Raw genomic sequence first — 27,656 nt, 5'->3', positions numbered from 1 at the left:
AATTTGTGCCTTAAATTATCGTCTCCATCATCAGCTATCAGTGTTACTTATTGAATTTATCTTTCATAAATTCTATTTGAAAATTTTCTATCGTTACTCCATTTACACGACCTTAGAAAGGAATGATCATCCATTTTCAGGATTTACATCATCAGTTCCGCTAAAAGGCTATTATTCTATCCAATAAAACAGACTATCCCAACAGACGGACTTAGATATATCAGGATCAGACCCACCCTAAGATACATGTAACATAAAATGGGGTGTCACCTGACCTTGGTTAGGTATGGGACACCGTTCTGAATCCCTACTTTTGCTAAAAATCATCATTGAGGTAAAATCACTCTTGAGGCCCAAATTTGTTCATGTAGGAGAGACAAAGTCTCCTATAAATAAAGGAGTGAAGTCCCGTAACTCATTAAAGACATTACCATAGCCTCATTGGGTTCCTTGGCCTCTAGCAGATAGAGAACTTGTGAGAACCTCTACTCGTATCTCGAGACCAATAATTATGGTATGGATCAATGATTTGAAATCAGATAGAAAAATTCAGTCAAATCATCATCCAGAAAGTCATATATAATCCAAATCTAAATATTTGAGATCAACTAAATAAATCATGTTTTTCGATTCCATTCTGTCTAGTCATTTCTAAAGAAACCCAATCCCATAAGGGTCTAATTTGAAATATTATTTGCTCAATTACTAATGTATTGGTTATAGATCAACCACTTCTTAATGATTTTCTCGCAATTGGAGAAAAATTAAAGGGCCCACATATTCAATCAAGGTCAGGCCCAAATCTGGTTCATTTATTGGGCAGGACTTGGCTCAAGGGCCCTGTACATCCAGTCAATTAGGACCTGGCCTCAAAACCCACATTTAATTAGACCGGCCTCTTACCGTAAGATATACCTCGAGATCATAACATCAGTCCCACCCCGTTTCATATAAATACTATTTCTGAAGCCGACAAAGCCCTAAATCTCAACTCCCTCTTTCGCCGTTTCTGTATCCCTCATCGGTACTTGGTAAGCCCCTGAGTTTCAAACCCTAGAAACCTTTTTTTTTTTTTTGACAATCTAAATCCTGGTTTTTGATTTGTTAAAATTTGTTCTATAGTTTCTTCCAGTTTTAATTATTTTTCCCATTTCATAATCTCAAAACAAAGGTTTCAAGATTGATTTTTATTTTTTATATTTATAATTATTTTATCATTTATTGCATCTCTTTGGGTTTTTTAACAAAATTTTTGATGATTTTTTCTCAGTGATGTAAATGTGAAGAATAGCATAAAAAATTACAAAATAAGTCGAAAGAAAATGCAATTTTTATTAAGAATGCTAAACAAATTTTATTTAAAAAAAAGGTTAATTATGAGAAAGTTAGGGTTTTCATTTTTACTTATTGCGTATGTTTTTATCCTAATAATATTGTGTTTATATGTTATTATTTATTTTTCATGTGTTCTCAGGAACTATGAGTAGCCGCGCAAGCCGAACTCTCTATGTGGGAAATCTCCCTGGTGACATTCGCGAGAGAGAAGTCGAAGATCTGTTTTACAAGGTTTTTTCTATTTATTTTTTATCCCAATTATTGCTAAATCTGTTTCTAGCTTATGTTCTGTGCATTATATTTCACCTCATTATTGAAATTAGATACTGTTTTAGTTGGGTTTGTTACTTAGAAACATTTTCAAATTAAAAATCCCGGATTTGATTATGGGTGATGCATGGGCATGGCTATGTTTCACTTTATGCCAAAATTTTAGTATTTGAATCAGTGTAAATGGCAACAGTGAAATCATTACTATTGTAATGAGAGAAGGCGGAGTAGAAGTGGTTCTACACCAAAAACATTTATCCCACAAATACCCCCACCTTTACATTTAAACTCAGTAGGAGCAGGGTCGTTTTAGTCAAAAGCAAGAAAATTGCAGCTCACGACCCAATAATCACATTGGTTACTTTTAAAAAAATTAAAAATAAATCATTTTTACTGTTTAGTATTAAAAAATCCTTTAATCAATGTTTTAAATTACAAATAAGCCCATTTGGTACATGTTCGTTTGCACATGCCACCCTCTAGTTTATTTAGTGTGACATGGTGATTTAAAACTATAAGCACCTGATACATGTTTGGCATGGGTACTCTATCCAAAATGACATGTTTCAGTAGGCAAGAGTGAAGGTTAATAGATGAGATTGAAGAAGTCTAAGCTGTTGCTTTATTTGTTAAATACATTTTGTTTTCTCATTGGCTTCTACATTGCAGTATGGGCCAATTGTCGATATTGATCTGAAGATTCCGCCAAGACCCCCTGGTTATGCCTTTGTTGAGGTAACGTGATCTTCTTAAAGCATTGAAAACCCTCAGAAGGATCATCAAACAATAGTATGAAAATTATGCTCTTCTTTCTGTCCATTACATGCATGGTTACGTTCAGTGTTTCTAAATGCTTAGGTGTGATCCAAAGTGTTTCATTAGCCAAAGCTCTCTCTAAGATGGGCCTTTAGCCATATTCCTCCTTTGCTTTTGAAATTATTGGTTATGTTCTCCATGAATTACTACTTTATTTATCTTTTTTATTTTATTTTAATGTTGTGCATTTTAGTTTGAAGATGCTCATGATGCTGAAGATGCTATTCGTGGCCGTGATGGTTATAACTTCGATGGGCATCGGCTACGGGTTAGTCATTGTTGTTGGGTGTTGATGTTATTATTGCTATTCTATCCGTTAAAACTTCTGATATTCCAGCAGCTCTTTAGTCATATTCCTTTTTTCCATGTCTTCTTAGGTTGAACTTGCACATGGTGGACGAGGACAATTGTCTTCAACAGAACGTCGTAGTAGTTACAGTGGTGGTGGGGGCGGTCGTGGTGGAGTCTCCAGGCATTCCGAATATCGTGGTGTGTTGTCTCATCCATTATGGTCACTTGTCTTTTACATTGAGGCTACATGGTATGACTAACAACCATTATTTGTTTCCTATACAGTGTTGGTTAGTGGATTACCTTCTTCCGCTTCTTGGCAAGACTTGAAGGTAAGCTTGATAAACCTTTTCAACTGTTAATTTTTTTAGCAAATCTCCCTCTTGTCGATGAATTTGTTCATTTTAATTTTTAAATTTTTTTTTTTTGAAACGTGAATCACGAGTATTTCATGATTAGGATCACATGCGTCGAGCTGGGGATGTTTGTTTCTCTCAAGTGTTTCGTGATGGTGGTGGTGAGTTGCATTCGCCTTCAATTTTAGAATTTTAAGCATCTTTGATTTGTAAGATAAACCAATATGCATACGTATTTTTCATGACTTTTTGGTATTTTACGTTGTTTGTTATGGGATAGTGGTGCTTAAGAATTGGATTGGATAGCTTCTTTCAATGTTACTTCGATACTTGGCACGAGTTTTAAGTGTCAAGTTGCCCAGAGGTACCTCACACACCTCCAAAATTCTAACACAGTGGCGCAGCTGTACCAATATTAATTTGTAGTACTACAAATATTTTAGGTAGTAATTTAGTAATTTGTTATACATAAAGGATAATTAAAAAAAATACATAAAGGAAACCTTGAGGTTGATGGTTTCCCTAGTTACTGGAATACATGATCCACACAATGTTAATTTAAATTAGATTTTTTTTAAAGGAAAACTGGGTCTACCATATGTGTGGGAAGTGACTGGAAGTATCATGTCATGCCATGCATTTTCACAACACGTTGGCATGCCAGCAAAAAATACTAGAAATTGAAAGTGCCAAGGTAACACTGGTTTCTGAAATCTAATCATTGTCGTTGCCATTGCCATGGTTTTATTTTGACCATTTGGGTTGAATCAACAAATATTTTTATACCATTCTACTCTATTTAGGACCATGTATTTCAAAGCGCAAAGAACCAATTGTCATCATCAATGCCTCTATTGAACAAGTCTTGTCCCTTCATTGAATTGTCTAAAGCCATGTATATTTCTAAATCTAGTGTGTTCTTGTATGCTTTCACTACATCAATCTGTATGCTTTCACTACATCAATCCGTATTCCTTTTTGTCTTCCTCTCCCTGTTAGAAACTTTACTTGCATATTCCTTCTAGCTGGATTTGTAATAGGCCTCTGTGGCATTTAATGAACCATTTAGTCAACTTTCCCATAGTTTATCATCTATGAGGACTCTTTTTATATTTTAATGAATGCGTTTGTTTCTATTTTTTTCTTTTTTAGGTTTTCCACTCATACATCTCTACTATGCTCAATCTGTGAATACGTTGCTTCTCAATTTCTCAACATTCAGCTCCGTAAAGCACAGTCAGTCTTGCTGTAGAATAAAGAATTCAATCTAACATAGAAAAAGGCGTATTGGTTAGGATTGATTAATATTTCACTCATTAAATACAAAATTTCATATTGTACTAAAAAAGAGTAACAGATGTGAAGCATCACAATCATATCATCGAATATTTAACATTAAACTAGGCAAAAATCTTTGTTTATCAACTTCTAAATGTTGCTGGAAAGATTATTTTCCCAACAATACTGTTATGTATTGTTTTATATGACATTCTTAACCTTATTTGTATTTATATGTCTAAGGTTCCAGTGATTGATTAGTCTTTTAATATTTGGTTTCATGCATGCATGTTTAGGGATGCTGATTTTTTCTGGTATTTTTTTTCCATCTCTCCTTTTAATATTTTTCAAAATAGTCCTCAAGGTCTAGCTCATGTAACCTACCTTCTCCTAGTTCACAAAGGATTACACTACCAAAGTGACTTTGTAGAATGAAATGGAAAACTTGACTTTCACTCCTTTTCTAAATTTTCATTTTCATGCTCATGTAAAACAGCAATTATCAATGGTTTTATTATAGGTAAGCATGCACTGCTGTGGAGCACACTACTTGTTGTCCTTAGCAAACCTAGTTAAGGCATTTAGTCGATAACATTTTTTCTAATTTTAAGTTTTTTTTGTCTGTGTTAAGGTAATTCTCTTTTTAGTCTTAATTCATCTTTAATATTTACGTTTTGCAGAATATTTTTTTATTTATTTTTTAAACCAAAGAACTTCCGTTGCCATTTGTTATCCAGTGTCAGTTTAGTGAAAATGTTTCTTAATTCAACTGTTTGGCCAGGCTATCATACAACTTACATCAAATATGATTCAACTGTTCCACGAGAATATTTGTTCATCTGCACTGGCCCAGTTGTTTTGTTTGTTTATGATGAACTATACACTATCTCCTTTGCTTTAGTTTTTCTTCCTAAACTGCTGGTTTAAACAATGTGTGGCAAACAGTTATGAGCTATGTCCTTGGCAGCTGAGCTGCATTAGACATGGAGTCAAAACACTATTCTGGGTTTCATTTTCTGTGCAGTTTGTTTTGGTTCTTAAATTTGTCATATGGTTGTCTTATAGGCACCACAGGGATTGTGGATTATACCAACTACGATGACATGAAATATGCTGTAAGTTGATAATCTGTTTAGCTATTTTTATCATCAGGTTGGATGATTGTTGTGTGTTTCTCATAATGATTTCCTTATAACAAGAAGTATCAGATATCTAACACTCCCCCCCCACCCCCCCCCCCCCCCAAAAAAAAAAAAAAAAAAAGAAGTATCAGATAATTCTGTGAATGATTTTTCTTCCTGTTTCTTCTCTGCAGGTAAGGAAGCTTGATGACTCTGAGTTTCGGAATGCATTTTCTCGGTCATATATACGGGTATAATCTGTTATTTACAGTAGTGAATCTTGAGTGGTTTTATTGATCTTGGAACTTCTTTTTTCTTGGACCAATCTTTATGAGGAATTTAAGGGGGTTTTCTTTGAGAATTTTGTTGCGAGATGGGATAGAATTTGTTCTTTGTCGTAATTATTTTTTGTTTTTGTTTGTGCTTGGTTTTTGTCGCTTTTCTTTGTTTTGGGTTGGTCGCCTTGACCCCCCTCGTTTCTCCTTTTCTATCAATAAATTCATCTTTAAAGATCAAAAAAAAAAAAAATCTTGATTTCTTTCTTTCTTTTTCATGCAACTATATCTTCATCCCATTTGCCTGCTATAGGTGAAGGAGTATGATTCAAAGCGAAGCTTATCTAGGAGCCGAAGTCGTAGTCGATCCTACTCAAAAAGTAGAAGCCCTAGCCGTAGCCGCAGCCGTAGTCGAAGCAGGAGCCAGAGGTTTGCTTTTGTTGTTCAGGCATACGAAGTTTGCAATGTTGTTTGAATGGTAGTTAGCTATTTTTAACCGGTTACGAGGTGTTCTGTAGCAAGTCTCCAAAGGCGAAATCTTCTCGGCGCCCTTTGTCTAGGTCGAGATCCAAATCTGTTTCATCACGCTCACGTTCAGGGTCAAAGCCCCGCTCCTTGTCGAGGTATGGAATTCTTTTTCTAGCCACAGTTGGATTTGTTTGGGGTTTTTTCATATACATATCATGCTTGTGTTTTCTAAATGTTAAAAGTATGGATTTGCTTGAATTTCTCATGGTCTCATTTAATTGTTCAGGTTATTTTTGTTTATGAATATATTTATTCCCTCTGCGGAAATTTTTTTAGCACACTGCAAAAATTTGACCCTGCCCTTCGTTGTATGATCGGGTGTTCCTAATCTGCTCCTTGGATGGGGTTTTAAATAATCAATTTATCCGGACCAGTTAATTATAAATCTTTGCTACAAATGGCTGGATTGGGTGTGCTATATTTTTGTGGCAAAATTTGTTTCCTATATTTCCAGTGAAGTATAAAAAGTATGGTTGTATTTGGAATTGTTCATAATTGTTAAGAGAAGAAAAGTTGGTTAGTTACTAGTCCTCAGTAACTTTATGTGTCAAATGACATGGGATTTATACTTGAGCAGGACCTATGATATTCAATGATGCCCATGTTTTCTCCTTGTTATGCTCCGAGCACTATCCCACTTCATAATTTGTTTTGTTTTTTTAATTCCAAAAATGGGTGGGGAGTAGTTGAGAAAGAGCATACCGGGTTCCAGTCACTATCCCATGTTTATGAAGGTTCCCTTGTTTGTTTTCTAGATATGGATTTATGCGGCGATTTGGGGATTTCAAATTAGGAACTTGATGGAATATGGTACAAATTCCTGCAACTCTTTTGGTTGTGGAGGTATTATGTTTAATAGATGGGCAGCTTTGGAAACCTTAATGGTGTATTAATCCTCAAACATATTGCATAGCACATGCTCGTTCGTTGGACTTAAAGTGGGATGGAGAAGATGATGGGTTGCGATTTTAAAGCTGGATTGCTGTGAACTGAGTGATTTTGGGACTCACCACCAATCAGCAGTTGAAATAAATTCAAAACCATTCTCATCCAATGTGGATTCGCTAATAGGAGTTGCAGTCACGATTCTGTGGATTTTGGTGGTACAAAGGAAAGAAGTCCATTTCCTGTCCTTTAATATCTTAATATTTTATTTTATTTTTGTTTCTATTGAGGTTCTTATCTGCCCTTTATTAGGTCATTTGGGAACCTTCTTACATGGGAATTTTGTTATAGATTGAATATATGCCTACCCTTGCTAAATGATTCTAAAGTTTTATGGGTTTTCTTTCTTTCCTTTTGGAATTTGGTAACTTTGACGTGGAAGAGGCGTCGAGGCTTTTGGATCAAAGGTGTTAAGGGAACCTTGTAGATATTGAATTGGCTTGTTTCTGGAAATTTTGCAGATCCCGATCAAGGTCCAAATCTCCTTTACCCTCTGTAAGTGAAATCACATGAATGAAGAAGACTTTGTAGGCATGCTGCCACTTCTTACCTCAGTCTTTTTCTTTACTAAATTAAGCATTGTGCAGCCTCCTCGCCTGAAACGTGTGAGTAGAAGCCCAAAGAGGAGGAGCCCCAGCCGTGGCAATGCCAAGAGCAAGAGCAAGAGCCGAAGCAGAAGCTTGTCTCGGTCTCATTCACCTGCTGTAAAAGATTAATCCCTTTTTATGGATAACATTTCTTTTTTGTCTAAGCACCCAACTCCATTTTTCAAATGGATCAAATTGTGTGTGTGTGTGTGTGTGTTTTTTTTTTAATTATAAATAGTTTGATAACTGTATGTTTGACTGGCAGGTGAGATCTGATCGTAGTCAATCTGTTGATTCCAGAGGCCGTTAATGAATATGAGGTTTTAACCTTGCCTATTAAATGGTTTTTGGTTAACAGTACCTTTAACGAAGACAGAGAACTTTGATGTCCTTTATTTTGTTTTCTTTAAAAACTTTGATGTCCTTTTATTAAATTGATTTGAAATTCTGTTGAAATTAAACTGAGGTGTTGCCTAAATATCTCCAGTTAAGATTTACAGTTCTCATTTGTGGTAAGGACAGGAATTGAGTGTCAACTGTGCCCTTCGCAATTAAGAAAGTTATTAGGTTCGGATGTGTACCTGAAGCAACTGGCATATAGCCAGAGTTTGCTCTCTAGTAGATTATGCTGTTTTTGTGGTAATGCCAGACTTGACTAAACAATTGGTCCAGGAAGAGTGCCAATGGTGCATAATGGATCTGAAAATACTTGGAAAATTAATGAGCTCTTTTAAATGTCTGGGTCATCCTTTCTGAACTTACATTAGATCATACCACTTGATGAATATTACAGGCCAAAAAGGACCTTAGCGTCATCATCTTTAGTTTATCTTCCATGTTGAATAAAGAATGGGTTTTGGGTGGGGAGGGGTAAGTAAGTTATCGTATAATGAAACATACCTTTATATTCTTTAGGTTGATTAATGGGTAGAAAACCACTATTGGGTCAGTGGTCGTGCCCTGGTAATATAGGGCAGGTATTAAGACAAACAATGATTTTATTTTATTAGTTGATGTGGAATATACATCGGTATTATCAACCATAGATTAAATAATGGGAGAAGTATTGAACATATAATAAACTTTCTTGTCACTGTATCACATTATAGTTATTAAAAATGGGGGAATGCCTCTACCTTATAATTTTTGGGACAGACAAGGTCCTCTTGAACCTATACCCCACATTCCATATTGCTATATGGCACTCTTCCTAGTGTTGGAACCGTTGCTCGACCAAGAATGCTAATACTTAAATCCAATCAGGTTGATTTTTGCACTGTGAAACCTAGGAGGGTTGGGTTCTTCAAGTATCCACATCATGCAACAGGACAGGTTCCAGCTTTGCTAATTTGGTTAAAATATCAGTGTTGATACCATGATCTGGGTTCAAGACCGCTGTCTACTACTACTCTCAACTTTCTTTAAAATATATAAAAAACTGCTTTTCCCCATTCTACTAGAAATCTTATTTTAGATCCTCTAAAGAGATTGGAGGAACCCAAAATCATAACATTTCCAAAGTATCATTTTCAGCTTTTGGGGGCCATATGACATGAAGTCCCTTGGAATTTACAGACTCAAAAAGTATAATCATTTCTGATATAAGGGTATGCTTTAAGTCACTCAACTTTTGAGCTTCACATGAAAGGATACATCTGACCAGAAGGATGAAATGGGTAGTAGGATGAATTCTCCGAGTGTCTTTGTGACGATGTCCTCTTGGACCTGTGCCTATGCAAATAGCTATTTGCCCTGCTGGCATCTGATCCACCGTCCGCCCAACGAAATGGACCCAACCAACTCAATTCTCTGTCTACTGGCATCAATGGGAACGGAGCGAAGCAATCTTGTTCCCATGCATACGAATGGGAATTATCTGCTTCTTGGAGGTTCCTATCAGATGATCCTGAAGAAGGAAATACATAAAAGCCACTATGGGTGCTACTGGACAATGAAGGTGCTGATCCCAGAGGAACCCTTGGACCACTAGATCTCCAGAAATTAGAAAATATGGGTGACCCCGCACCATGTGAACTGGGTTGCTGCCGTTGATGGTATGCACTGTGACCTTGGACCCGGTCATGAACCCGAGAGTTGTTGCCTGGATAAGTTGGAAAAATAGGGGATTCAACCAAGGCCCTGGCTCTAGGACCTGGCCTGTAAATATGGTGATACATGCAAAATTAGTACTTTTAGAAACAAGTGAAAAACGCAATGTTACTAGGCAAAGTACTAGATATCTTGGATCATCAACACTTACCTATGACCAAGAAGAAGTGGTTGCAAAAGTGATCCTGGTGTCCGTATACCATTTGAATCAACCCTAGTAGATATTACTGTTGCAGATGTAACTGAAGCTGGATCAACACCATTGATACGGCTACTAGTTGGAGAGAAAGGAGGTGGCAGGTGATCCCATGTATGATAATGGAGATCCACAGCAGTAAAAGTATGGGCATTGGAGATGTCACCGTGTCCAGAAAGGCCGTCCCAATGATGATTGAAGCTATGTCTATCAGCAATTCCCTCGTTGGAGTTCGATGATAAGGGTTGAAGTGGGTGGAAGTAGGCAACATACGGGCATGAATGAGCAGTTGATGAAGCAGCTGTATGTTCCTGGAAGATAGCATGGTGTCCCAATATATCGTGATCTGCATTAATGAAATTTTATTACATACATATATATACATGTATATTGCTTTAAATTGAAAACCAAAAGCTTGGGAAAAGATGAACTTACATGCAGTTGATGGCAATTCCCCTTCCCTGCAAGATTTAGGACATCACAATATTAGAACAGCAAGTAGTGATAAAACTTTACAATACAAAAAATGTTTACTCGATTTGCCTTGGCTGAAGGATAGGTGCCTTGATCTAGATATTTAAAATTGAGATATGGATTTTTTAGGCTATACCTGACAGCTATGTATAGGGAATTAGGAGAAGGATATTCACGGCATGCTTGGGTGGACCTCTGAGAATTAGTGTCAAATGTCATCATGCCCTGACTAGTTTGTTGTGAACTGTGATGGTGTGATAATCTAAAGCAATAATTGAATTCCCTCATCCAAAAAAATATATATAGCAATTCAATTTGAAGGGGGTAGAGCTTGCAAGTTAATTGGACAAGGTTTAGACACAATTATTTACAGTTTCGATTGGATGTTATTTTAAGAATCCCACTAGTATTTTCTCTCCATCTTGTGTTCAACCAAATGAAAACCTCCACATAAAGGATTTGTTCTAAATGCACAAACAAAGATTGAGGTAGCTGAGACACACTACAACAATATATCATGAGCATTCCAGCTCTTAGACAGACTAACAATGTGTCATAATAATAGAGGATACTGGTGATCGAAAGTATCAATGAGATCACAGTGGACTAAAAGAGGCACGCAGAGTACAGAATTTCTTGAATGTCTACTTCCTCGATTGATCTGCGGAAAAATCCTTATTTAGAAGGTACACAGAAACCAGCACTGAAAGATTCAGTGAAGTACAATGAATTTGAATGTCAATTGAGCAAAAACCACAACAAATTTGGCTTCATGCCAGGAGGATACTTGTCAAGGTTATCCTCTCCAACAGTTGATAGAGAAGTTAAAAAAGAGTCCAACTAGCCTTACTAAGTAAGGATTTCCCCCACTAAAGGGTCCTTGGGCGCAACTTGTGGCAAACAAAACCATTATCCAATGCTTTGGGGGTTGTAGAGAACACAATTCTATGAATTTTGAAAAAAAAATCCAAAAAAAAATTATTTTTCACCATTGTATTTTTATTTTAAATTTGGGAGATATGCGGAAGTTCAATAGCCGTCCATTTTCAAAACCCTGGATCAAGCCTAAAGGAAATTGTTTTTTGAAATTTATTTTTTGGATCTGAGTTTTTCCATGAAAACTAGAGGGCTATCAGGTGGATTGCCAATGTGGTAATCTATTTGAGCAAAATGATCCTTAGTAAGGCTTAATATCTTTACTAAGTTAGTAAGGAAAATGTTTCTCAAGTTGAAAAAGGGGGAGGAAGTACCTCCACATGGATAGCAATCCAGAAAACATATTATTGAGTTTTGGTTGGTATGTTGGGAAAGAAGTCCTAAGCAAATAAAGACACAAGAAAGCAGTAACAAGTATAAGTTCCATCATCATCAGAACCTTATCCAACCTATTTAGGGTCAGCCATGCGAATATAATTTCACCATTTCAGTCATTTTGGAGCTATGTATTCCATTGAAGTGTACATCTTCAGAACTTTTTTCACTGCCAAGGAGTAGCTCCAATATGCAATAAAAAAGGATGGTCTAGATGTGTGCAATGAAGACCATTGGATCATAGTGGCAGCGTAGGGACAACGTAGTAAAATAGCTTTTGGCGATAGGGATGGCTCAGGCAAAGCTTACTGAAAATGAGATTAGTAAGGATTCAAAACGTGAATAAAAGAGAAAACTTGTTTTGAACATAAACCATTGGATCTATTTAGACTTAAAAAAAACTATTTGTGTAGAACACACATTATATTGAATTGCTAACTAGGCCTAAGAAATGCTTTAGCACTTAGATGCACATAGATGACTGCCGGGGAATTAGTTGAGGCTTGGATGGGATGAAGCTTTAAAAAAATAAAAGGGGTCAAATTCAAGGAAAAATACTAAACCAAGTTTAAGCTCAAAAAATAAAGAGGTGACAAGAACTCAAATAGAAGGTCATAATTGGAAGGTCGTACTTACTCAAATGATGAACGAACCCGAGTCAATCCATTGAATAGACACCAACGAACTCCAAATTGCTACAAAATGCATTAAAAACCAATAAAATGAAATTAGAGATGTGGTAAAAGGTGGTGGCCAAATTATTTCCAGATCATAATGAAGTCTATCAGTGTAAACTCTCTTTTTTTTTACCAAGACAGAGTAGCTTAGATCACGAACATCCTCATCATGTGTCCAGTCATCCATACTAAACTCAGGAAATGATCGACAACCATTTGCATAAAGCCATTGACCTTTCTCAATCTTTCGACAATTCGGGCACTGCATAATTCCCTTTGCATTGAACGCTGAACCAATGCAGTCTGATGTATACCATCACAGAAAATAACGAGAAACACAACATACCACGATATCGAAGCTAGGATCAAAATAATATAATAAATTCCTCTAACAAGGTGCACGAAGCATAATGAGAAATGGAATTTGAGTCTAACCATCACCTCCAATCATCAAAATAACTACCCAAAATATAAACCATAAGTTTAACAATCTACAACTTTGTAAGAAGTTCAATTTCTTGATAAAAATCCACGCTTTTTGGGTAAGAAAATGCAATCTTGCTTCAACTCGCATGAACAAACCTTAATTCAACCATTTCAGTTGAAAAAAAAAAAAACATAAAATTTCAAATTAAGACAAAAAAGAAAAGAAACGATTTTCACCCACCGAGATGAAATTCGTGTCCACATTGAAGCTTCGCCCACGATCTGTCTCTATTATCCGCCACAGTTTCAAGGCAAATCGAACATGAAACCGATGATGTACCAAACAAAATCCATCCATCACTCCCTTCATCCAGAAGATCGGTATCTTTTGAGTCCATAATTCCAACTGAAACCTCAAATTGAGCAAAAATTTCAGACAAGTCTCCCCATGATCCAATTGAATCTTTTAGAAATCTTTACTTTCGTTTGCAGTAGCATTTTCAGGAGAAATACTATCAGTAAATCGAAGAAACCCTAGAAATGGATCGAAGGTTTCGCGGAATCGCAGAGAAATGAGAGACAGAAATCAGTTTCTTCGCAAGGGAAGAATCTGATTCTCTCTCTCTCTCTTCTCTTTCTCTCCCTTATCCTTCGCTGTTCGACCCGTCACATTTGGGCATTAATTACGTGGTCCGAGGTTTCATGTCGAAACAAAATTCATTGGCCTCATAATTCAGATTGGTCATCGTCTACAATTTCATAATCATAGCGTCAAACTGCGTTGGAAACAAAAACGTCCACGACATTCGTAGAGATCTTAAGAAGACGAATCTCTAGAAAAGTTGATCCTAAGGTCCTGAATTAATTTCCATCTCAGCCGTAAATTTAGCAATATAGTTTAGTCGATAGATTATTGTGCTCCGAAATATGGTCACAAAATTACAAATGTAAAAAAATAATAATTAAAAGAGAGTTTCTATTGCCACACCAACCTTCCCTAATGCCACTCCAAGATCTGTGCTATCCTTTAGTGATTTACAATACTAATTGGGGTGGCGTTAGCAAAAGTTAGTATGGCAATAGAGGATCAATCAATTGAAAATTGAATCCTCAAATTGATGAATTAATAAAAAAAAACTTATTGTTAAATGGAGAGGTTTTGGTTATGTTTCATGATCAAGTTTACTTGATGTTTAATGGGATAAATCATCAATTGGTATATCTACCCCTTTTTTCTTTTTGATAATTATAAATTTTATTAAATCACGAAAGAAGAAATACCTACCCTTCTTCGACACTATAATACTTCGATATCGCACTCATCCCATGGGTACCAACCAAATAAAACATGACCATATGCCAAAAATTATACTAATAACAATTGTATAATTTTATTAGACGGAATGAATGTGCTAATTTTTCATGGGGGTGAGATGCTTATCTGTTTCAACTCTCATAATGGCTAAGCTGTTGATTTGCATGGATTAAAAATCTCGGATGCAAAGAAACTATTCTCGTACCTATCTTCCAATAGATCGAGAAGACGGCCAAAGGAACAAATGATTATCAATTCCAAAGTGTTGGCCAAATTCAAATCTAAGTATGCTCAGTTCGAGTTGCCAGATTTCTGATTATTTTTGGCAGAGTGGTCCAAAATGAAAATGCAGTGCAGCAACGCTATTTATCTAATCTGGACAAATACTGGACATCACCAAACAAATGAAACCAAAACACTTCCCAGCTGTAAATGCATCAAGGGTCACAAGAGCACCAATATTCAAGATAGATTGAAAAGTAAAACCCTGCACGACAATTATCAAGATTCCAGATCACCTGATCCATTAACATTCAATATGTCACGGCTGTTGATGAGAATAATATACATTAGATGGTTCTAACAACATCTATTAGTACAATTGATGACAAAAATTCCTACATTGGGCGTCAATGGTGGGATGGATATGGATATGGCACTCTTTTTAACTTCTCTGTCGCAGGAGATGAGATAAATTGGTAGTCTTGGGACCCATCCGGATGGGACCATATGATTTCAAAGACCAGTCAAAATGTACTTGCCAGAACTGGAGGATAACATAATAACCAATTGAACAAATATCTGTGCTCTAAAAAAGGGAACGCACGACCAACCCATCATCTTAAACATTCAAGTTTATATCTTGGCTGGCCATAGAAGCAAACCGGTGACACCTATTTGGTTCTTAACTACTTTAATATTCAAAGAGAGATTAAAACCGATTAGCCAAGTAGATCCTTAAAGGGCTACCCACTTCAAATTAACAAGATTGGGTGCTATAACAAACTTTCAACATGAAACAAAATATGACCTATCACCACATTTCTCGACAGTCGGTGGGGGAGGGAGGATGTTCAGACGAACTACTAAATCTAAGCGTAATAATTCAAGCTGGATTTCTTCTTGGTCTGGACTTGGATGATACCTTCGTTGAAGTCTTCATGGATCACCTGCAATCATATGTCATAACCACACAAGTTACTTTCCCTAAAACATAATACCTTAAATGCTTAACAAAAAAGTCAAAACTTGCCCCCATGGGAGGTCATTCAGATCAAGATCCCTGTATGCCATAGTGGGCAGGGCTACCAACCAGTAATGTTGTCACAGATCATTCTTGGACTATCAAAAAGATGCAGAAGGTGATACCAAATTTCGTTTAATTATGTCCAAGAACCTCTCATGGACGGAAATAGAAGAGGGGAATGAGGTACTATTACTATAGAATGCAGTGAATCATGCCACCTTTCTAGCAATGCCATATCAAACAATTTTTTTAATCATAAAATAACATTGGGGTCACTGCTGAAACGTATTTGGACTAGGATGTACATACCACTTCCCCACAAAAAAATAACAAAAATAAATAACAAAGACGACAGCCATGCTGATGGGATTATTGATAACAAATACGGTATTGATGACTATGCTATAAGCGATAATAATGGTCGAGCCATAGAGGTGAAACTTGGGCTCAAACTTAACCCTAAACTCCTATTTCAGGCCAAGTTCAGGCTTGGATTTACAGAATCCAGCAGAAATTCGTGTTGGGCTTGGATTGAGGTCCCGAGCAACCCAACCCAAAACTGCATGCCATGTATAAATATATGCATAATATTATATCATGTCTATAGTTAGATTCTTAGATTATGACATAATGTATGGCATTTTTTTGCTAAGCCATAACGTTATAAACTGAAAGAAGAAACTGACTCGTCTAAACATTTTTACGGTATCAAAGGCATCATTATCGAGCCTACTGACAATATTAGGAAGACAGGTGGAACATTTGGACAATAGATACCTCAGTTGTGTCTCGATGTAGAGCCAGCATGCCAGCCTCTACACAAACAGCTTTCAGCTGTGCCCCATTGAAATCATCTGTTGAACGAGCCAGCCCTTCAAAATTTACGTCAGGTGCAAGTTCATTTTTCTCGAGTGGATCTGCAGTTCCAACGAAAGGAACTCAGAATAGCATTAAAACAGAAAAAATAATTGTATAAGGGATTCTTGACAAGTTAAGCCACCTGCAAGATTCAAGCTCTTGCTTCTTCAGAAGGATGAGGGAATTTAATTTTGCAATACAAACAAACTGAACGCGCCAGAGCAGGATCCAGCATATCAGCTCGATTTGTTGCTGCTATGACCTGCACTTGATGAAAATTGTGCTCAAGTCATAGTAAGATTTCAGTTTAAAATGATCGTGATCCTTTAAGACATTTAAAGATGATCCCTGGTGCATGGGCACTCCAACTGATCAACATAATAGGCACCAAAACAATGGAAACGCGATCCAAAATCAGATTTTGGGCTGTTTATAGGTATGATAAAGTTCTCAATGCCATAAAAAGAAGGAACTCAAATAAATGAAGAAATCCTTAATAACTTATCAAAAAAAAAAAAAATCCTTAATAAGATTAAAACAGTGAGCACAACATTACAACGGCTAAAAGTGCCTATACTGAAACCCTTATTGTGCCAGTAATACCATCCGAATTTGAGGGAAAACAAATACCTTTTTTCATGAAATTTCGGCCGGAAAAGAAGAAAAGAAAAAGAGGTGATCTAACTAAAGCAGCTACTCTATTGCTGTTTTCGTAGTTCATTTGCATCACAAGTTAAAATATAATTAGAATAAAATAAGATTCCATGTAGCACAAGAAAGCTACAAAATACTAACCTTTATCTGGTCATCACTGCTAAAGCCATCAAGCTGATTGAGCAATTCCAACATTGTCCTCTGAACTTCCCTATCTCCACTCACTTCACTGCAACAAAATGGAAAGAAAATTATATAGCAAAGCACTTCAAGTAATAGGGATTAGTTTGTTCAATATAATAAAATAAAAATCAATTTTACATCATTTGATGCCACCAAACTCTCGAAAAAAACAAAATGTTAAACGCATAACACAGAAAAAAGCGTTATCTGCAAAATATTTTACTCTCTATTCCCAGCAGGATTACAGATGTTTCCAATCCTGACAACAGGATATCATATATTGTGTGAGTTCTAAGGAATCTTTGTTCAGCAAAATGGTAGAATGGAACTAAAAAAAATAAAAATTAGATAAGTAGTTAATTCCAAATGTCTACTGTTTCTTTATACTTACTAGAAGAATCAAAAGGGTCTATTTGTAATTTAAAATATTGGTTAAAGGCTTTTTTCAGATTAGATAGTAGAAAGGGATATTTTTGTAATTTTGTAAACTAAGCAATGTGATTCTAGGGTCATGGGTTGCAATTTTCTGGTTTTTTGACTAAAATGGCCCTCATTATAGGATACTTAAATATAAAAGTGGGGGCTTATTTGTAATTTAAAATATTAATTAAAGGATGGTTTAAAGATTACATAATTAAAAGGATATTTTTGTAATTTTGAAAACTAGCCAACGTGATTCAGGGACGTGCGGTTGCCATTTTCTTGGTTTTTACCCAAATGACCTTGATCATATTAAGTTTAAATGTTAAGGTGGGGGCATTTTCGGAATCCAAATTTTGGAATCGAACCACGTCTACTCCGTCTTCTCTCATTATAATAGTAATGATAAATAATAATAATATCTATTCATTAGAAAAAAGAAGAGAGGTTAAGGTCACATGGTTTACCTATCAAATCGCTTTGTGCCAATTGCATCTATTTCATCTATAAAAATGATGCAGGGAGATTTCTCCTTTGCAAGCTGAAAGGCATCATGAACCAGCTTTGCTCCATCCCCAATGAACATCTGAATGCATTCTAATAATGATGGTCAAAAATGTAATTTCTATAAGTATCAAGAAAAAAAAAATTCCAGAGCAAATTCTTCACTCAGCTAATTGTTCAAGATATTAAATATTGAAGTTCATTTGATGGATATTATGTCCTTGGGAAAGACAAGAATGCTGAAGTTCATTGTATCAAAACTTGAATCCTAACCTGCACAAGTTGTGGACCTGCTAGCTTCAGAAAAGTCACATTAGTCTGTGCAGCACAGGCATGAGCCATTAATGTTTTGCCAATCCCAGGAGGTCCATACAAAAGCACTCCCTTGGGTGGGTGAACTCCTAACTTCTGAGACATCTCTTTGTGCATCATGGGCAGAACAATGGCCTCAACAAGTTCTTGAATCTCCCGCAAAATTAATATGCCAGGTTTCAATGAAAAGTAACAAATATTCAGTATCTAATGAAACCCCCTTGGAGTTTAGCTAAAAGCCATGTTCAGAAGCAGAAATGGACCTGCTTCTCCAACCCCCCAATGTCGTTGTAATCCTCGGTTGGCTTTTCATCAACCTCCATAGCCTTTACACGTGAGTCATATTCAGAAGGAAGAGTATCCAAGATCAAGTAGCTGTCTTTGTTTACTCCAACCAAATCACCAGGTTTTAGCTTGTCAGGATCAATGAGCCCAACAGCAGACGGAAAGATTGTCTGCAATCAAATAATAATAAGTATTATAACGAACTCCCATGATAGGAATTTAAAAGAAAATAACATACACGAGTGCACGGGAGGAAGAAGATGAAGCTCATTTTAGCACATATCTTAATAAACAATGAACAGGAGGATATACCAATTATAACAATGTAGAATTATGGATTCCCTGAATCCCCTAAACATTAAAGGCATTAGACTGGCATTTTATCCCCCAAAATCCCATTATCATCTATTCTACAAGAGGAAAATGTCTCGAGAAGAAATCATTATTGAAATCAATTATACTCGTACATAGAATACTACTCTGAGCATAGATTTGCAAGAAAATGCTACCAAGTCTTAGTATTGTGAACATAAGGAATGATTCCTCATTCCTCTCATCATAGTAATCAAGTTTTTAGTAGTTCAAAACAGGCCAATAAATTGTGGGGATCGATCTATTCAGCTACCTATCGTGAACTGGGACCATTTGAGCATAACAATCTCATACAAAAAAAATGAACATGCTATTTGAAGAATTTATGACAAAAAATAAAATAAAAACAATGCAATTTTCAGTTTCTAAAATTGATATATATCCTCAAATAAAAAACTCATAGAGAGTGGAAGCGGGGATTCATAGATGGATGGCTAGGAAATAGGGGCGAAAGCAAGAAATGAGCACATCCGATGGTAACTAGGAGAAGAGACATGCACGACAAAAACAATGAAGACAACAGTAAAAAGGAGAAATTTTGTACAGGTTGTAAGCTCTAAAAAATGTAATAAAAGTTGAGAAAATGTGGATTAATGTACCAAGGAAAGATTTGAAGGGGCATACTTAAAAGAAGATACTTCTATAGAACTAAATGATGAAACACGATTTATATTGTTGGTCTCGAATTCTTGGGATAAAAATATTGGCAACTCTCAAATACAAAAAGCATGTTGTAACCACTATAGTACATTTGGGTGCGGGATGTGGAAGGGCATCATGAAGATTATCCCCCTGTTCAGAGTGAGAATCAAGTTCAAAGTGGGCCAAGGTAGTCGAGTAAGGTTCTGGGAGGACACATGGTGTGGTAATCGGCCTCTAATGGAGGTATTTCCAACGTTGTACTCCATATCCTCGAAGAAAGGGCAACCAATCACATCCGTCCATGCAGCTATGGGAGAAGACTGGGCATGGGATCTTGGTTTTCGAAGGGGTATTAATGAATGGGAACTTCAAGAAGTTGGTAGGTTAATCGGTGACGTTTCAAGTATCGGGATACGTACGGGAAAAGAAGATGAGAGGATTTGGACGGCAAGTAAGGATGGAAGATTTTCGGTTCGTTCATTTTACCAATCATTGAGCAACAATGAGGTTCCATTCTTTCCCCATGCTTCAATTTGGGGCCCAAAAGTGCCAAGTAAAGTTGCTTTCTTCACGTGGACAGCGGCCCTAGGAAGGATTCAAACGACAGATTTGTTGATGCGGCGTGGTTGGTGTGGGGCGAGTTACTGTGTGTTATGTATGGAAAATGGAGAATCATCGGACCATCTTCTAATTCATTGCAAATTCTCACATGATATTTGGACTCATTTTTTTAAGTTATTTGGGGTTTCAACATGCTTACCAAGATCAGTTAAGGATATCTTCATAGGTTGGTCGTCAATTGGACACGCGTTTGATGGTACAAAGAGGACGTTGTGGAACCTTATGCCCTCCGCCATTTGTTGGGGGGTGTGGATGGAAAGGAATAGGCGCATATTCGAGGGGAAGCAGAAAGATCGTCCACAAACAATTTTGTCTATCTTGGGTCTTATCTTTTGTTGGTCCAAAGTTTTTAAGGAGCTTAGGGGTTTATTTTTTGAAGATTTTGTGTTTAGGTGGGATGGGATTTGTTGTTCTGTTCGTGAGTAATTTTGTCTTGTAAGGTTCTCCCAGATTGGTCATCTCGACCGATTTGTTTTTTATTCATGAATACAATGCTGTTTATCAAAAACAAAAAAACCACTGCAGTACATTTATGTACAATTACAAACACTTAAAATTTTCTCAATAACAGATTGTTGGTATTGATTGCCTATCAAGCAAGGTCACTCGATGTTAAAACAAATCAATGGTTATATAGCTGTTCCTAAAAATTGTATCCAACAAGTTACACACCTAGAGGAATATATATATATAAACAAGAAAATGTTGGCTCACTTACTTGGCGTGTCGATGTTTTCAATAAAACACACTTCCCTTTCCTTTGCGAATCCAAAATCTGAAAATGTCAAGAAATTGCCATCAACTTTGACATAATGAACAGAAGTAAACAATCAAACCATTCCCTAACTATGTCATCGTTCGACATTGAAGCAAGCTGATCATCTTCAATGTTGTCTTCCACCATAACGGAAGCCATTAGAGAGAGAGGTGTCGCAAAACTTTCTTCAGAGGAATTGTGTATCTTTGTCTGGGAATTTGGGCGTAACCTTTGGCGCGGTTAACGGTGATGAATAGTTTAAAACTCGTGCCACAGCGAAACTGAGCGAGTCATCTCGGTCTCCAAAACACTCAGAACGATAATCTACAGTAAGCTGTCCATCTCGTTGACTCTTTCGAGTTGGAGTCATTCTGGTCGATTTTATATAAACCCAATCTAATTAGGTTAGCTCTATAGATATTATGAATAAATTAGACAAGATGCCCCTATCTTGATTAAAACTTCATGATTCATTTTATATAATTTAAGATAACATAATAAGAGGATTTTTTTTTATTTTTTATTTATAAATCTAATAAAACAAGGATTGTAATTTATTGATTTTTGAGAAAAATAAGCTAAAAATAATACTCGATTTATATGTGACTTTAAAATATTCACACTTATTGCCTTCTCTCATTATAGGAATTGTAGGATTGTAATTTTATTGATTTTTGACAAAAATAACATTGATAACAATAAAATTACAACATTCAAGATTAAACCATTCATCACATTTCAATGTTTTGGAAAGTCTAGACATAAATATACCAATAAATCCAAAATAATTATGTAACATTCAAAGTATTAGGATTGGGGTGTTCAATTAAAGTATTCCAAAAAATTAATAAACTTTTGACCATAAATATTTACAACATTCAAGATTAAACAAAAGTTTAGATTTTAAGATCTGCACCCCCCCCTCCTCCCCTGCGGGGGCATCACATGTGCACATGTAGACGCACTAAGATTTTTTTGAACCAATAGATCTTAATCCTTTTTAGAACCCATGAGGCCTCGTGTGTGAGTGGGATTTACCCATCTCTCTCTCACACTCACTATACTACGTGAGAATTTTCATATAATAATTACATTATTTAGTTATTTCTATCTAATGTGGAAATAAACATTTACGCTACCACTTCACAATACCCTTCTTTACTTCCATTCAAACATATGGGATAAATCCCAAAATTTTCCAACAGTACCTATAATTTTACGCACACGATTAAACTGTGATAATGGGAAATACAGGGTCTTTAACAAGCATAATTATATGCACGATTCATGCCTAGTGATCCACTGTTTGATGGACCTTGAGTGAGTGATTTGCATTGTGGAAGATGTCTTATTCAAATAATCGTAATTGACACTAAGTTATTTAGACGTGACAATTGAAAGATTGTGATAATTTGGACAAATTTTTTTTCTTAAAAAAAAAACCCATCCCTGTGAAAGATAAATGTATTAGACATTATTTGTTATTGTGAGGGTGGGACAAAGCATTCTTGTGTCCTCGTGCAAGACTCGCCTTAGTATAATGTCTTATCATGAAATATTTCTGAAAGGGATACTTTGAATCATGTCCGGATTCAAGCTCATAACCTTGTCAAAGGGTACCACATGTAGGGCTTAAAATGGGTTGGGTTACGGCTAGATATGTGTATATCCATATCTAGATCCAAATCTGAATTCTACTCTGATCTTGTTGGTTGAAACCATGTATGAACCATATCATTTTTCATTAAACATGTATCTGACCCGACTGAATTACTTGATTCGGGTCAGATGGTTTTAGACCGGTCATATTTTTTTGCTATATTTCTTTTTTAACTGACATACTATTTTATTATTATAATTCCTTTATTTTATAAGAATTCGTATTTTTTGGAAACCCAGGGAGTAGCCCGCCCACACCTTCCCTCTTAGTCACATGTTATAATATTTAAGTAGCCGCATTTATTGTGGAGTGGCATATAGATTTGAAGTCACGACTTGGGGTGCAAACCTAGTCGCTTCTTACCATCTCAGCTAACCTTCCGGTGGATTATAAGAAATTCATATTATATTAAAGTAGTCGATAAAAGATATTTTGAAAAACATAGAAATTTAATTTTCAAATCAATATATCATTCTGATCTAGGCAAATATCTGGATGGATTTATATCCAACCCAGATCTGGCTTGAGTCAAGGGATATCAACACATATTTTTATTTAGATCTACTCTCAACCCACTAAATTCGGATTCGAATAAAACCCAACTCATTTTATGCCCTAACCACATGTTCCTAAGCAAGAATACTCCCTAAGAACATTATGCCTACTAAAACCAAGGATTAGAACTTGTACAACTTAAAAAATGAGTGACAACAATTGTTATCCATGAAGTATAAAAATTACTTCAAATCTTGTACAATTAGGAAGTTGCAGTTTGAAAGGAAATTGTTAATCAATGGATAAGGTTGATATTGGAAAGTTATAATCTAGAAGAATTCAAATATGAAAATCTATAAATAGAGAGTCTGACCTAGGTAAATGTTTGCAAAATTTCACATTTAAATTGGGATTCCACAAAAATCATTATTGACTATCGGGGGGGTGTCTTCGTAGAAACCCCCACAAGAGCACCAGTTAAGAGAATGCAAAGGAAGAGTTGAAGGATGAAATTAATTTCTTAAGAGGATTTAATCCTTTACCTCTCAATAACAGATTTGAGGAAGAATATACATTCTCGTGATTTGTATCCAAGGGTCAATTAGAAATTGAAAAAAATTGGATTATGGAATCATGAAGCATAATTGTGTGTTTTTTTTTTTGAGTTGGATCAAGAACATAAACCCTATATTGACGATCATTGTTTTTAAATTGAATAGTTTCAAACCGGTCTACTTGAACATTGTCGATTAGGTTTTTTTAAAGGTCATTACTTAAGTTGCAACACATGCGTCCCCAATGATTTAGTGTCAATAATAATCTTGATGAAAGATATAATTTGTAATAATCGTAATCGTATTGTTCAATCTATTTCCCATCTAACTACTTTTTTTATTATTTTATTATTTTATTGGAGTAAATTACTACTTATTGTTTATTTCGTTGAAAAGAAATGCTTCTCACTAAAATCACAAAAATGAAAAAAATAAAATGATGGCTTTAAATCATTGATGACCAAATTAAACGGATCTTAGTTAAATTAGTTAGATAAAAGATTAGTACATAATTAAAGGAAGTAAACAACTTTAATTTGAATCCAATAACACATTTGTTCGGTCTCAAAAATACTTGCTTTTGGTTAAAGCAACACTTTATTCAAAAGAAGTGCACCACAAGGAATGATGAATTAAGACCACGTCAAAAGTGGTTTGAACCCACCATGGTATCCATCTTAAGCATCCTTCCCATCCAATATGGCCCACAATGACTGGTACATCACAGCTGAAAACCTAAACCAAGCTGTAAAATAAATTTTCAATGAAGGGTTTTGGTGTTCCAACGTCCAAGTGGGCAATGAGTTGATTCTAATATAAGTACACTCGAGTAACTTAATAAAAAATGCATGTATGACCCCAATATTCAACTAAAGTAGTCTTTATATCATCATTCCATATCTCAAAATTACCAATAAACCTTTGCTTTTCGTACATAACTACCCCAAACAAAGCATCACCCTTAGTTTTTAACCCTCACTCCACCCACAAATGCATTTTGGGTGAATTAAAATAAATATAAACTTCTGTACACTAATTTACCACGTTGATGCATGATTCTGATATCAAGAATTGCATTATTATCATTATTAAAGGTATTCGATCAATAATTTTAGAAAGCAGTTGAAAGTGTGACATTTCTATTGGTTGGGTGGCTAGAGGAATGTCTCCCTAATGGGGAAGTCTTTATTGTGTTTGAACAGTCACACATGTATACATCAATCACGGCTATCGACTTGATCGCAACAATCTTCATTTATTCGGATTTTAAACCATGCATGGGAGAATGATATTTTCACACGTGTTTTTTTTTTCTTTTCTTTTCTTTTCTGGTAGCTTAGCGAGGGGGTATCCCCACCTTTTGATGAGGCTAATCTACTTGGTCCGCACGCACCATCCCTCCCTGTCATGCACTATGACAATTAAGTAGCTACATTTACTACGGAAGAGCATATAGAGATTCCAAGTCACGACCAGAGAACCATATCTAGACATTTCTTACCATCTCAACTAACCCCCGGTGGGTTACTATTTTATATACACTGGGTCATAAAAGTTGCATAAAAAAGTTGAAGGCCACTATTTTATTTATTTATTTTTGTTTGTGAAGATGAGCACCCTAGAGTTCATTCTTATAACTCTTTCATTCAAAAACTCGGATAAAAAAAATACAACATCAATAACAACAACAACAACGACAGCAATGCCTAACATTTTAGTGGAAAAATCAATTTTCAATTTTTTCATATATTTTGAAAATGTGTGTCGAGATTTGATTGCACTTAGAAAATTATTAAAAGAAGGTTAGTTTGGCAAAGATAATCACGAGAGAATAACATTAGAAATTTATAGTGTTGACAATAAAATCATTTGTTTAAGTGAGATGACAATATCCATACTTGACATTCACTCATCATGGTTTTGAAACTCATTTTGACGTCTTGTCTTGCTTATAAACAAGATCGAGTCGTTCTGGATAAGTTTTTTGATTTATTTGAGTTGCCTCATTCAATAATTACGTAATTGACTAATTTTTAAGAGACCCATCAGAATTGAGATGACTTGTCAATCCGCCTCGTTGGTGGATGATATTGAGACGAATTGGACGAGTTTTAAAACCATGTCACTTATATAAAAGGATGATCCCGTAATTTACTTGTAAAATTAAGGCATGTTTGCACTTCGAATTTGGTTGAAGAGACCCGAATGGATGTCTTTGTGATGACTCGCTTAGACACTCTCACGTGTTCACATGATTTGGTATGACGCCCAGGGCAATATCGTAATTAGAGTTAACTTGCTGGCGTAACTGACTAGTACAGTTAGGTTCGGCAAAATTAATTTTCCTTCTCCCACGCGATGTAAGATTACGGTAATGCCACATAAGCATTGATGACGGTTGTGAGCTCATTTAAACACAATGTAAATTTGTGCCCTCCACTTTCCATGAAATTACCTGTCATTGCCATTCCATTTGTTCAACAAAATAGCCACCACAATTACATTCAAATTCCGAAATAAGCATTTCCTAAAAAACCAAATATTTGGGAACTGCATTATATTTGGTATTTAAAATTTTGTAATTTGTTATAAATAATAAGTAAATCTTTTTCTCCATCCCTGAAATAACCGGACCAAATTGAATGGTTGAGATAACCTGACTATGTAAGTTTGTAACTAAAGAGGTCTCTCAAATATGGACCATTTGAATGGTGGGCCCAGCCAACCAGATCTTAGGTGTATGATCACTTCAATAATGGATGTAATAGCCATTAATTGGCTTGACGTGGCACACAAAGAAAAAAGATATACCTTTATACTAGGAAACCAAACTTATCTTTCAAAAAAGAAAGTCAAATCATTTTACGAGTCCAACGTCTCCATCAACAAAACACATTAGTGTGAATTGTCCACTTGCAATGCTAGCTCCAAACTAATATAAAGGAGGATCATGTACGATCAACATAACGTATAAAAAATCTTGAATCCTTTATGTAAAAGATCGTTGGAGTTGTATTTCATTGTTTAGATTTTCGAAAACACAATTGCAAATTTACAAATATTAATTCGTATTGCATAATAGCTAATCCCAAATCTTTGGGATAAGGTTTCAAGGATGATGGGAATGGATTTTTTTATTTATTTTTATTTCTTAAAGATTCTCCACTTTTATGTTTCTAGGGTTGACAATGATCTGAAATATATTCAATGTTTGAACCAGTTTGATCTGATATGAAAAATATGAAAAATAGAATTTTTGGATCGAAATTTTAAATTCAAAATAATTTTGAATCAGATTTAGATATACCTCAATCTGATTTAAAAAAAAAAAAAACTATTTGAACATATTTCAATAATTTTTTTAATTCTTAATTTCATATAAATACTTATAGATAAAAATGTTTTAGCCTTTTTTATTTCATATAAAAAATAGATTTTTTAAAATTTTATATTTAAAATTTTTTGAACATTGATAATTTAAAAATAAGGCATGTGTTTGGATCTGATCGATTTCGGATTAATGATAAATTGAAATGGATCGGATTTGATTCACATATTCATTAATCCGTTCGGATCAAGTACATCTTTAAAATTTTTTGAATTGAATCGGAGTGACACTGATCTAGTACCGAATAGATTTGTTGCCAACCCTATATGCTTCAATGACAATTCAAGTATAGTTTTGCAATCAAAGCAGTATGTAAAGGGTATTTTCCGTCATTATAAGATGTATACATGAAGTCATGATTTTTTTAGTAGTTTTTTTGAAAACGAAGAAATAAA

The 27,656-nt window shown here is 35.4% G+C and overlaps 2 protein-coding genes and 1 pseudogene across 4 annotated transcripts; 1 reads left to right on the top strand and 2 right to left on the bottom strand.

Moving 5' to 3' along the window:
• The first annotated feature begins 913 nt into the window (after positions 1-913).
• LOC147403043 (serine/arginine-rich-splicing factor SR34-like) lies at positions 914-8,338 on the top strand. 2 transcript variants are annotated; one of them, XM_086438490.1, is made up of 14 exons: positions 914-1,031; positions 1,475-1,566; positions 2,275-2,340; positions 2,615-2,689; positions 2,799-2,910; positions 2,998-3,044; positions 3,172-3,229; positions 5,412-5,461; positions 5,662-5,718; positions 6,056-6,171; positions 6,261-6,365; positions 7,677-7,710; positions 7,803-7,919; positions 8,068-8,338. In XM_086438490.1, exons 2-14 carry the CDS (start codon positions 1,480-1,482, stop codon positions 8,110-8,112), a joined length of 969 nt encoding a protein of 322 aa, XP_086294616.1. In that variant the 5' UTR covers positions 914-1,031; positions 1,475-1,479; the 3' UTR covers positions 8,113-8,338. The 2 variants fall into 2 exon arrangements, with proteins under 2 accessions (XP_086294616.1, XP_086294618.1); XM_086438492.1 differs by lacking the exons at positions 7,677-7,710; positions 7,803-7,919; positions 8,068-8,338 and adding exons at positions 7,026-7,080; positions 7,184-7,442 and having other exon boundaries at positions 915-1,031.
• Positions 8,339-9,296: 958 nt separating this feature from the next.
• On the bottom strand, positions 9,297-13,732 carry LOC147403042 (E3 ubiquitin-protein ligase RFI2-like). Its single transcript, XM_086438489.1, has 6 exons — positions 13,237-13,732; positions 12,703-12,872; positions 12,529-12,587; positions 10,543-10,568; positions 10,063-10,453; positions 9,297-9,959 (listed from the first exon to the last, which is right to left on the bottom strand). The coding sequence occupies exons 1-6, from the start codon at positions 13,391-13,393 to the stop codon at positions 9,440-9,442; spliced, it is 1,323 nt and encodes a 440-aa protein (XP_086294615.1). The 5' UTR covers positions 13,394-13,732; the 3' UTR covers positions 9,297-9,439.
• A 1,076-nt stretch (positions 13,733-14,808) lies between these two features.
• On the bottom strand, positions 14,809-21,311 carry LOC147403041 (26S proteasome regulatory subunit 6A homolog; annotated as a pseudogene). Its single transcript, XR_015177186.1, has 8 exons — positions 21,204-21,311; positions 18,751-18,942; positions 18,449-18,694; positions 18,139-18,257; positions 17,210-17,297; positions 16,557-16,676; positions 16,334-16,473; positions 14,809-15,479 (listed from the first exon to the last, which is right to left on the bottom strand). The product of XR_015177186.1 is annotated as a 26S proteasome regulatory subunit 6A homolog (transcript).
• Positions 21,312-27,656: the final 6,345 nt, after the last annotated feature.

The sequence above is a fragment of the Akebia trifoliata genome, chromosome 4, assembly GCF_017979445.1.
Source record: "Akebia trifoliata isolate Shusen 1 chromosome 4, ASM1797944v1, whole genome shotgun sequence".
Lineage (NCBI taxonomy): Eukaryota > Viridiplantae > Streptophyta > Magnoliopsida > Ranunculales > Lardizabalaceae > Akebia > Akebia trifoliata.
The sequence above is the reverse complement of the archived record's forward strand: the minus strand, read 5'-3'. Positions and strand labels throughout refer to the sequence as shown.

Coding starts and splice junctions, on each gene's coding strand:
- LOC147403043 (XM_086438490.1), top strand. CDS start 1,480: ATGAGTAGCCGCGCAAGCCGAACTCTCTATGTGGGAAATCTCCCTGGT. Junction 3,230..5,411: donor AGTGTTTCGTGATGGTGGTG/GTGAGTTGCATT, acceptor GTTGTCTTATAG/GCACCACAGGGATTGTGGAT. Junction 7,711..7,802: donor CCAAATCTCCTTTACCCTCT/GTAAGTGAAATC, acceptor AGCATTGTGCAG/CCTCCTCGCCTGAAACGTGT.
- LOC147403042 (XM_086438489.1), bottom strand. CDS start 13,393: ATGGACTCAAAAGATACCGATCTTCTGGATGAAGGGAGTGATGGATGG. Junction 10,569..12,528: donor CGGGTTCGTTCATCATTTGA/GTAAGTACGACC, acceptor TAAATCTTGCAG/GGAAGGGGAATTGCCATCAA. Junction 10,454..10,542: donor GGAATTGCCATCAACTGCAT/GTAAGTTCATCT, acceptor TCATTAATGCAG/ATCACGATATATTGGGACAC.